General features: G+C 33.5%; 1 protein-coding gene across 1 annotated transcript; it reads right to left on the reverse strand.

Annotated features, from left to right (window-relative positions):
* Positions 1-653: 653 nt before the first annotated feature.
* LOC112782934 (polyadenylate-binding protein 2) lies at positions 654-6,296 on the reverse strand. The gene is made up of 9 exons (XM_025825613.3): positions 4,927-6,296; positions 3,425-3,543; positions 2,666-3,322; positions 2,508-2,585; positions 2,289-2,378; positions 1,826-1,963; positions 1,519-1,692; positions 1,228-1,431; positions 654-1,102 (listed from the first exon to the last, which is right to left on the reverse strand). Exons 1-9 carry the CDS (start codon positions 5,177-5,179, stop codon positions 857-859), a joined length of 1,959 nt encoding a protein of 652 aa, XP_025681398.1. The 5' UTR covers positions 5,180-6,296; the 3' UTR covers positions 654-856.
* Positions 6,297-12,328: the final 6,032 nt, after the last annotated feature.

The raw sequence follows: 12,328 nt of genomic DNA on the forward strand, positions 1-12,328 counted from the left end.
ATTCTTTCATTTCAAGATCGATGATCTTTCATTTCAAGATCGATGAAACTTTATATGCATCGATATTCTTTCATTTCAAGATCGATGGTGTTGAAAACCTTCTGTAGGTAACACCTTTAAAGTTAATTATGATGTAAGTTTATTTCCTGATTTAAATTTGGCTAATTTTAGTTGTATTATTAGAAACTCGTGACTACTCTGGTACTTCTCATGTATTATTAGAAACTCATGACTATTCTGGTACTTCTCATGGTCTGAAGAGGACTTGTCTTATCCTGAGATTGCGATTTAAAAGTCATTGTGTGTGAAGCATAGGTACATCTCGAAATTGCTGATTTAGTTTACAAAACTTTTGTCAGGATCTTAATACTTTCAAGTTGATTGAATAGCTAGAAAAGCAAATAAAGCAATGAATTGAATGACTAGATATGAAACAAGAAGTAATTTTAATGTGATTTGGTCAAAGCCTAGTGTTATTCTCCAACAAATCTTCAGTTCTGATTTAGGCTAGGAGTTTGTTTTAGTTTTCCCTTTTTTTTTAGACACCAAAAGAAACAAGGATGACTCAACCTCCCAATCATGCCCAACCCAATCAAAACTTGGCATAGCAAATCACAGATAATGCATAATCTAACCTCCCAGAAAAAAACCTCTTGCAACCGAACTAGAAACATGAAATTAAATAATTCCTTGTACCAGGCATAATTTAAATAAGCGTAAAACCAAAAGGAGGAGGTCCAGAACAAACCAAAAGTATCTAATCTAGTGAAACAAACTCAACCTGAAAACTGTATCAAGCAAGCGCCGACAATAGAGATCCATCATCACTAGGAATGTAAACCCCAACATATAAATCTTAAGAAACAAGGTTGTCATTGAGTGATAATGAAGCAAGCTGGTCAGCAGCACCGCCAGTCTGCTGCTGCTGTGCAACATTCCTTAAGACGTCCATTGCCTCGGCCACCTTTGCCTTCAGGGCTTCGGGTGACTCAAGCAAGTGCAGAACCTCAGTCTGGTCCATCTCCAGAAGCATTCCAGTCACCTTGGCAGCATTATCAGGCTCCAACTGTTCCACCAGAGGGTAGAGATTTTCACCCAGCATCTACAAATATAAAACCAGTCAGTCAGTTATAAAAACTAACAAGCAACAGACCAGGAATTCATCTGATCACACAGGAGAATATAAACAACGATCATTCTAAAAATGAGTGGGGATAGAATACCTACCGTTCTCTGCTGCTCTGGAGAAGCATTTGCCAATGCAGTAGCCAAAGCCCCAATAGGAATTTGCTGGGAGATTGTTGCATCACGCATAGGCATCCCGGCCACATCATACGGAACAGAAAACATGCCTCCAGCAACACCAGGCATGGGAACATCAGGAACCCTACCAGCGGGTGGATAACGATACATACGTCCCCTAGGAAGCATCTGCCAACCCCAAAATAACCAGGTCAGTGTACCAAATAGGATATAGATGATATGCAAAAAAATGAATTGAGATAGAATTCAAGCGACCTGAGGTGACATCATTGGAACTGGATGCTGGGACTGCTGGACTCCACCTGCACGTCTTCCACCAGGACGCTGCCCTTGCTGTCCTTGCTGAACCATTGGCACAAAGAAATTTGGAACAGGAGCCCCGCCAGGCCTCATACCAGGCACAAGTTGTTGTTGATAACCAAACCCAGGCTAGCAAAAGCCAAGAGACGAGAAGAATAAGGAAATTATTATCCAAATAAAGGAGAAACAGGAACAATATTGAGCTCCATTCAAGATCACCACCTGGTTCAAGTCCAGAAACAAAGTAGAAAGAAGGGATTACCTGGGAAGGAATGATAGCAGGAGGGCCTTGACCATAAAATATTTGTTGACCAATACCTGGACCACCAGGGGGATACATTGGCACCCGAGGACCAACAGTGGGTCCCATCGCAATGGGCCGCATTTGAGCAAACTGAGCCTGTATATTTATTTGAGTTATAAACATCTTCATAGTCACAAAACTAATCCTTATAGAATGGTGACAAGGCAAGAGACATCATCACTACAGCTAATGTTACCAACCTCAAATAACAAAATAACCAGGTATTTTACTATGAAAATCTAGTCTAAGCATACAAACATGTATACAAGTAATGATAAAGTGACCAAAGATGGCTTGTGTAGATCATTAATATTTTTTACTAGGAGGGAATGGCGAGAGATTTTTCTCTGCATTGGTACTACACAATTGCAACTACAATGGTCTAAGTTAAAAAGTGCTCAATGTTTATAACAAGAGATACCTGCAATCTAGCTCTTCTATCTTCCTTCCGCTGGGCAAGAGTCACATAGAGGGGTTTGCTTACCACCATTTTGCCATTCATCTCCAAGAGCTACAAAACAGGAATCAAAATAATAATAGAAATCAATAGAAAAAATATTATAAAACTAAGGGGAAGAAAACATAATCAGCCTAGAAAAATTACCAATTATTTCCAACAAAAAATTAGCAAATGACTTACAGCTCTAGAGGCCTCCTCAGGAGTTGAGAATGCAACAAACCCTGATCCTCGACTGATTCCATTAGGGTCCCTCATAACCTTTCAATTAAAAAAGGAAATAATGTATAGAGATTGTGTTGCTAGCAAACATATAGCGTGACGCCAAATATACTACATACCTTGCAAGAGGTAATAGTGCCAAATGGGGAGAACAGCTCCTTAAGTTTATCATCTCCAATGGTATCATCTAAGTTTTTGATGTACAAGTTTGCCCCTTGGTATTTGTCAGCAGCTTCTTTCATGCTCTGCTCAAATTTTTGTTTTAACTCATGCTCCCTTTCAGATTTCTTTTGTGCTTTTCCAACATACCATTCTTTGTCATCAAATTTTTTGCCATTAAGTGCTTCAACAGCCCTAGCAGCATCTTCAGGATTCTCAAAGTTAACAAATCCAAAGCACTTGGACTTTCCATCACCATCCCTCATCACAACAGCACTGGTAATGGTCCCAAATTCACCAAAAACCTTGTTCAAATCATCATCCGTGGTTGACTCAGATAGGTTCTTCACAAACACATTGTTAAATTTTGCCTTGTCAGTGGCACTTTCTCTCTCTTGCTTGCGAAGGAAGGGTCCCACATACACTTGCTTATCGTTCAACAGCATGCCATTCAGCTTTTCTATGGCTTTCTGAGCAGCTTCTTCGCTATCGAATTGCACAAACCCATACCCTTTTGACTGACCAGATGAGTCTGTAGCAACCTTGCAAGAAAGGATATTCCCAAAGGAAGAAAATGTATCATGCAATGCCTTGTGGTCAATTGCCTTGTCCAAATTCTGCAATAATCCACACAAAAGAAAGAAATGGAGTCAGGATCACCTAGACATGCAAAATTAAAGCTTCTTAGTACGAAGCAATGTGAAAAAAGACGAGCATACCTTGATAAATATGTTTCCAGCACCACTTTTACGAATACTGGGATCACGATGTGAATACATAATGCGGATAGGCTTGTTATTCAGAGGAGTGAAGTTCAGAACATCCAGTGCTCTGGCAGCTGTACACAGGTAGCAAATCTTATGAACGGCAAGAACACTGAATCAGATGATAAAAGAGCAAATAACTTATGGTTCATCACAACATCAATAATAACACATAGTAATACTTGGGCAGAGAAGATCATGAAAACACAAAAGAATATCAGACCAACGACAAACTAATTAAACGAGAAGGATAACCACATCAAATCAAGTTTCAAAATATGGTTATAATTCATGAAACTATTCCCATCGCAGAATGGGCATGGACAGTAACCAAACAAGTAATATATTAAAGAGCACAAATCGCATTGGAATATATTCTAGCAATTATTTCCTCCACCATGCTTTCGATGACAAATGTGGAAACTAATAGTTGTACTTTGTACAAAATCGACAGAAAAGTAAAAAAGTACTCTAAATTTTCTGAAAGTCCAAAACCAAGGACCTTTTCTGGTATGATGTATTTGAGACATTAGTGATCAAGTAGCCCCATGATCTCTTCAACATTGATCTAGAGTTGAAATTATCATTAGATTTACACCACAGTTACTTTTGGAACTACAACAGCTAAGTCTTCCAAATACACGAAAAAGGCCAATGTTAATACTAAATGATCCAGCAGTGCATGTTTTATACACTGATAAGGCGGATTACAGGGAAGGGGAAAAAACCCTAGGAAATAGAGTACACCCAATAACCCTCTAAATAATCAATAGTCAACAATTTGCTGCACAATGCTTAATTTTTAACATGGCATTCAAACTTCTTTTCCATGCCTCATTGAAAATGTTTGAAAAGATAAATATTTTATATTTTCACTGCATTGATTATATAAAAAATTTCCATTTGTTTTTAGCCAAATCCTTGTTATAATAAAGTACTTCATAAACAAAATATCCTAGTCTTTATGCAACAATAAATCATAAAACGATAGATAATTACAACTGCTCAACAAAGTCCACTGTTGCATTAAAAGAAATTTAGAACATAATATAACCAGCTAACCAATGTAAATAAGCCAGTAAATCTTCCGGAGCTTTCAATTATATCAAGCTACTCTAGGTTTCACCAGAGCAAGGCGGCATACAAAAAATTAGAAGCCTAGCAAGAATCTCTCGCCCATGAACTGACATGAACACATCCATGAGTCCACCACAAACTCGAACAATAAATTAGCACCCAAAAAATGCAAACATATGTTAACCCAAGTCCTGAACTAACTCATTAATAAACAAGCAGCAACCTTATACACAAATCCATTTCTCAACCAGAGAACCCGACACATTTTAAATTTAACTACTCATCAAAAGCAGAAAACACAGCAAAGAGCGGAATAACGAAACACAAAATAAGTAAAATAAAATAAATAGAAGTAAAAATAAAAAAAATAACTAACTAACCATCTTGCGGGTTGCTGTAATTGACATAACCGTAACCGAGCGATCTGCGGCTAGTGAGGTCGGTGCAAACCCTAACGGACACAACCTGACCCAATTGGTTGAATAGGTCATATAACTGCGACTCAGTCACGGTCGGGTCCAGATCCCCAACGTAAAGCGACGTCGTCACGAACTGGTTTCCACCAGCACCACCAGCTGCTCCTCCGTTGGGACCCGCCATCGCATTCTGAGGCTGAACTTGAACCTGAGCCATCTCAATCAACAACAACAACAACAGCTACTACAACAACAGCAACAATTATTACTTCAACAACACAACAGCAGCAGAAGAAGAAGAAGAAGAAGAAAATAACTTAACTCCTGGTTTCTTTTTTCACCCAAATTTTCTTTTTTTCTTTTTTTTTTTTCTTTTTCTCTTCCCCCTCCTCTTGTTATTCAGAACAATAAAACCCTAAGGAAGAACAGAAAAATAAACCCTAGCTAGACTGAGCTAAACGGTAGATTTGAAGAACAATAACCACAGCCTTCGGACAAATTTTAGGTTTTTTTCTAAAATTTTTCTATTTTTTGTTTTTTTTTTTTTTTATGGAGAAAAGCGAGGAGAGGGAAGGGAGAGATATGGAGGTAGATGCGAAAAAAGGATAAGTGGTGGCCGCCGGTAAGAAGCGCGGCGGCGCGTGAGAAAGAAAAAAAATGGTGTAATAATAAAAAGTGAAATAGAGAGAGCACAGGAAGAGAGTACCGAAGAGGAAAAAAGAGGAGTGAGAAATGGGAACTTTTTCTTTTTAATATTGTATCACTAGAGGTGAAATCCTTCGTCATGAACCAAATTGTGTGTTAAACACAACTATGGCCATTTACAAAACGTTAATGACGTTTTGTGTTTCTTCAATTAAAATAATATTTTTCTAACAAAACGTCAGTGACGTTTTCTGTTTTAATAATTAAAATAATATTTTTTATTACAAAACGTCAGTGAAGTTTTGTTCTTTGATGATTAAAAAAAAAATTTATTGCAAAACGTCAGTGACGTTTTGTGCTACTACCACAACTCTGTAGAACACCAAAATCATCAAATATTTTTGTATTTCACATTAAAATTATTCATATATAAAAATTTTAGCCGAGAAATGGAGCAGTAAAGAGAGTATATAGTGTGGGTTGGGGTTGGGTGGTGGATGATGATGGTGGCGGGTTTGGGTAAACCCTAACACAATCCTTCGATGAAATCTGACCCGTTGGATAAGGGGGTGTGTGGGACCCGCTATGAGATCAGTGGGATGAGGAAAAACAGTAGATAAGGATTTAAGGAAAAAAAACGTAAGCGGAAGAATGAAGAATCTAGGGCGAAAATTTGTGTAATTGTGTTTGACAATTGACATTGGACCCATTTACTTTGTAAGAAGTTGTATTTACTACATTACTGCGTCAGTTTCCAGGAAATTACTATGGGCCGTTAAACTGTTAAAGGGGCATGATCTAAGCTTGGCTTGGTGAGTTGGTGCTGTCATTTGTCTACTTTTAACTATTAAGTCTTTTCTTGCCACATCTTCTATTTCTTTTACTATCACTCTTTTTTAGACTGATTACATTTTTGGGCTTTGTTTGGGCCGAAACCCAAACCACAAAGGGAAACAAAGGATATTCCCTTAATAACTCATGACCAAAAAACGAAAGATATTCCCTTAATCACCCATATGGTCCGCAATCAGCCTCTACACATGAATTGTTCAACTCTTTAACACTTGCTACCCAACCCATTGGCAAAATTCACCCGGTTTCTAATCCTACCCAACTCAGTTGACTAGAATTGTTAATTTGATTCGCTGCAAGTAGAGTTGAGTGCAGAACTAATTGGGTGGGTGAGTGTTAAATTAAGATCTCTCACTTAATATAAAATATTTTTATTATTGAACTAAAATTATCAATTAATAATTTAACACTTTTATTTATATAAAAATTAATTCTATTTTAGTGATATACAAATACAACATTATATCACATTTTATTTGTATTTGTGTTATTAATTAAACAAAAATTTTTTTGTAGATTTAAATATTTAATAGTTATGTTATTTATAGGATAATTATGTTATTTGTAGGATGATTGTGTTGTTTGTATTAAATTTTTAATTTACATGCTATTAGGTTATATAATAATATTATTATTTGTGAAAATCAGCGAGTAGGGTTGGATACCCACAGTCCACAGATTAACTGCGATGAATAGAATTAGAATTGAGTTGTTCTCAATCCGTAAGTAGGGTAGAATTGAGTTTTAGTAACAAGTTCAACTTGTGAATAGAATTAGAGTTGAGTTCAAACCCCTACTTTATCCTACCTATTGTCATCCCTTATGCTAAGACAATAAAACTATCTTCCACCACTCATATTCCGAAAAGATAGTTTTTAGAGATCATTTGCGGAGGACGCACTTTCACCTAACGTATTCCGACGCTCTATTATTCAGTAATTCTCTTTCTTCTCCACAATACTTCTCACTTTTAGTATTTAGATCTTACAAGACTATTCACTCTTTTTATTTTTTTTAATCTAAATAAAATCAGATATAGAATAATTACATGATATTTAAATTTCTTAGTAAACGGGAATTTTTCATTTTACCTATCTTTTAAATTTCTTTTCAATATTTTCTTAATCAAAATCGACTCGTATTTAAATATTTTTTATGCAGATAGATTATTCAAGTTTATTTAAATATTTGTTGTGTTAAACGTACAAGTGCAAGTGTTTTGCTTGCAATGGTACCACAAAATAGGTTACATAGTTTGGAAATTTAACAATATTAATGGTGGATTATTGGTAGGAAAACAACTCCCTAATAAGATCTAGTTTATCTTTCCCGTAAAAGACTTAGACAAAGATGCTTATGTTTTAGATTATTTGAAACTTATATGTAATTCATAATTTTATCTAATTTTATTAAAAAAAATTACTTTTTTATTCTCATCTTAGTTATTTTATATACATGATTCAATTTAAAAATTATTTTATATCTATATTTATACACCTATTTTAAATAAAATTTAAATACAAATTTTTCATTATAATATTTTAGATTTATGACCACGATTTTTTTGTCACAGTAAAAAATTATGACTATAGAGAGTTTATAGTCACAGTTTTTTACTGTAACAAAAAAAAAGTTATAGTCACAGTCTTTTAAAAAAGAATGACCATAAAGTACCTATAGTCATGGTTTTATAAAAAAGAGTAGTCTAAAAAGACCTATGATCACGATTTTAGGAGTAATTTAAAGGAGTCTATGGTCATAATTTTTTAAAAAAAGGTGATCTAAAAGGGTCTATGGTCATGATTTTAGGAGGTGATCTAAAGGGGTCTATGGTCACGATTTTGGAGGATGACTTAAAAAAGTTTATAATCACGACTTTTCAAAAAATGATGACCTAAAAAAGTCTATGGTCACAGTTTTAAGGAGTGATCTAAATGATTCTATGGTCACGATTTTAGAAGTGACCTAAAAGAATTTATGATCACAATTTTTTAAAAGAGTAACTTAAAAGAATTTATGGTCACAATTTTAAGTAAATATTTATTTTTGGCCAAATTATACGTTCATTTTATTTTCAATTAGTTATGATTTTCTTTTAGTTTTTTTAACACAGACATATCCTTTATCTTTTATGCTTTAATTTTGTTTTTACTTTTTCAACCACTGATACTAATAGTAATAAATTATACTCATTAAAAGAAAGATTTGAATGATAATAACAATTTATTGAATGTTTTTTTTTTTCAAAAAGGAGCAATTCATTTAGTTCAATAAACGTATTACATGTCTAAGATGGACTAGCCATAGAAAAAAAGGGAATATACTCAAATGTCTTAGGAAATAACATTAAGAAAAAGAAAGAAATAAATTATGAAGTGAGATGTCTTTAAAACTATCATGGCCTTAGCCTTCATCACTACATGCTAAGGTGAGATGATGATGTTCTCGAAGCTAAAATCTTAGCATTTTTTGCTCTTCAAATCTTCCATATCATCAGTAATATTGATGCAAGTGCAGTCTTTTCCTTTCAGCCGACTTTCATCTTTAATTTTTTCAAGAGCCAAGACCACCATTTCCAAAATTGATTTAGGAGAATTAATAAATCCAATTTTTGAAACTGATTTCATACCAAAAAAGTTGAGCTATGGAGCATAATAGAAAAGAATGAAAGATAAATTTCTCTAGTTGATGACAGTTTAAACAGAAATATTTGATAGATAAAAATTATTTCTTGAATTTTTTTCTGACCGACAAACTACCATGGAGAGCTTTTCAGACAAACATTTTTACCTTTGTCAGTATGGTAGCTTACATGTTGCTTTTCAGATTTTTTTTGTTGTTGTAGATTTCTGGAAGCTGATCTAATGGGGATGATAAAATTGAGACCCAACTCGGTGCCTGAAGAAACAGAATAGTGGTCATTTTTCTCCAACTTCTAGGTAATTTCATCTTCATTATCACTTATCTCTATCTATAGATATTCGTACCTTTGGGCGAGGTTAAGAGCTAGAAAGATTCAGAGATCGTAATCTGACCACATTTGAAATCAAATCGGGATAACAAGCTACAAAAAATTTTGATGCTTAAGTCAGTAGTATTTTAGGTGGTAGTGGTGAATAATGTATATCTACTGAGTTTTTCTTTTTTCTTTATTATATTTTTCTGATGTAACTATTATTAGTAATTTATTGTCTTTAATATATATTTTTAATGCCATGATTTGATAGCTTTGTGAGTTAATGACTTTAGTAGACTTAATGACTTAGCTGTTAGCTAGTAACGTAGTTTTCTCATTTGTTTGTATTCTTGATATGCCATTCTTATCTAGAATAATGTCCCAACTCGGATTTATTGACTAAACGACTTTGTCAAGAATACCCAAGTTAATGGACCAAGCCCAAAATTTTTTTTACTCATTGGATTTTAAGCGCCAAAAATTTTTTAAGAAAACCTTTTAATTTTTCTTGAGAAGTTATAACTTTCCTTGGTTTGCGAACTATCAAGTTTTAATTGTAACTTCTCTCTTCATCAATCAATGATACATTGCCATTCAATTAAATAACTCCACTTTAACTTTCACTACTCATTTTACTCAAAACTCCCAAAAACTCTTTCTTTCTCTTCGATGTATTTTTCTAAGATTTTCTTGAATGTCTTTTTTCTTTTTTTTGAGTCAGCAGAGGAAGATTTATTCTCTGTTGCCATCTTCAAGTGCGTTACTTACACTACAGAAAATTCATCAAATACCGTTGGATTTACCTGCAAATTTACCAAAAAAATTCGCTGATAATGTTTATCGTCGGAATAAATATGAGGTATAAGCCTCGACGGATTTTTTCATCCGCCACTAATTACTAACGAAAAATTTTTTGATAATTTTTACCGACGGATTTTTTTCGATAAATCTGACGGTAATATATTACTAATTAATAACTAAATTAATAACTACTGACAGATTTAACTGACAGTAAATCCGACAATAAATTCTAGAATTTAAATATTTTAAAAATTTGTTTAAAAATTAATGTATAATTTTAAATATTTAAATTCAATAATTTTCAAACTAATAAATCAGAAAATACAACACTAATTAACTCAGAAAATAATTAACTTAGAGAATAATAAACTTAGAAAATTAGCAACAATAAACAATAAGTCAATAATTAACTTAGAAAATAAACAAGTTAAGATTAACTCAGACAATTAACAACAATCAATTAATTAACCTAAAAAATAATTAACTCAGATAATAATAAACTTAGAAAATTAACCATAATAAATATTAAGTCAATAATTAACTCAGAAAATAAACAAGTTAAGTTTAACTCAGACAACTAACAATAATCAATTAATTAACTCAGAAACCAATTAACTTAGATAATAGTAAAACTTAGAAAAGTAACAATAATAAACGATAAGTCAGTAATTAACTCAAAAAATAAACAAGTTAAGATTAATTCAGAAAGTTAACAACAATCAACTAATTAACTCAAAAAATAATTAACTCAGATAATAATAAATTTAGAAAATTAACAATAAATAATAAGTCAATAATTAACTCAAAAAATAAACAAGTTAAGATAAGACAATTAATAATAATAAACTAATTAACTCAAAAAATAATTAATTCAGATAATAATAAACTTAGAAAATTAACAATAATAAACAATAAGTCAATAATCAATTCAGAAAATAAATAAATTAAAATTAATACAAATAATTAATAACAATCAACTAATTAACTCAAAAAATAATTAACTCAAATAACACCAGAACAAACATCAGAACAATACAGTTGAGGATCTTACACTTGCAGAAATCAGAACAATTAACTCAGCCAATATTCTCACCTGAACTGATATCAAATTACATAATTTGACTTTCATATTTTATTTCACAGCTTTCTTCTAATTGTTTGAATCCATTTTTGTTATTAAGATAATCCAATTAACGAAAGAGTGAGATGCAAGTCAATAATAACTAATTACATCAAATTAAATAAATGATCTAAATCTACATCACAATTTAAAATTAAAAAACTAAAAGAATCCAGTATAAAAAATTTATGAAATAAATACTGAAGAAAACTTAGTGAAAAGTGAAGTTAGTGAACTCACCGACACTGTAGAAGTATAACCAAGAATATAGCGATAGAGGAATCATGAGAAAAGAAAGCAGAGGATCGGGACATGTCAAGAACTAAGTATGACTAACAACGAGAATGCGAGGCGGCGAGAACGTCTAAACCACGGACCACGGTCACTGAAGAAGGAGGAGATAGGGTTACGGATTCAAAAAGGGGTTAGGGTTCTTTTTATTTAAAATGAAGTAAAAACGGGAATGGAATAGGAAGAGGAATGAGGGCAACCTACCTGGAAGAGGGAGGAGAGATGCAGGTCGGTGATTGAGGGAGCAACGATGGCAGTAACAGTAGTGAGAGCGACGAAAATGGCAACGATAGAGCGACCAACGCGTCTCAAGGAGCACTTAGCCGAGTTTATGCAGTCTTTATACGCTGTTGGTAGTGGCTGACACTGGAGGAGGGACTGCCAGAGGTGATTTGGGATGAGAGAGAGAGAGAGAGAGAGAGAGAGAGAGAGAGAGAGAGAAGGTTAGAGAGAGTATTTCGAAAATGAAGGAGGAGAAGGTTTGCGGTTTGAATTTTGGGCAAGATTACCATGGTATTTTCTGCTGGTAAATTTGACGGTAATCTCGATGCCAATTTTTCTTTTTTTTCTTCTAATTATTGTCGGCGAATTTACCATCAAAAAATTGAATCTGACGGTAATCTTTTTATTCGACGAATTTATTTCAAATCCGTTGGTAAATCCACCGATAAATCCAACAAACGTCCGATGCTAAACCCAAC

Source organism: Arachis hypogaea, chromosome 20 (genome assembly GCF_003086295.3).
Source record: "Arachis hypogaea cultivar Tifrunner chromosome 20, arahy.Tifrunner.gnm2.J5K5, whole genome shotgun sequence".
In the NCBI taxonomy this organism is placed as follows: domain Eukaryota; kingdom Viridiplantae; phylum Streptophyta; class Magnoliopsida; order Fabales; family Fabaceae; genus Arachis; species Arachis hypogaea.

Bases quoted from the DNA above. Each gene is read 5' to 3' on its own strand.
- LOC112782934 (XM_025825613.3), bottom strand. From the start codon at position 5,179: ATGGCTCAGGTTCAAGTTCAGCCTCAGAATGCGATGGCGGGTCCCAAC. The intron at 2,379-2,507 runs GTAAGTCATTTG...CCTGTTTTGTAG, and splicing joins CTGAGGAGGCCTCTAGAGCT to CTCTTGGAGATGAATGGCAA. The intron at 1,432-1,518 runs GTCGCTTGAATT...TGGGGTTGGCAG, and splicing joins TTCCAATGATGTCACCTCAG to ATGCTTCCTAGGGGACGTAT.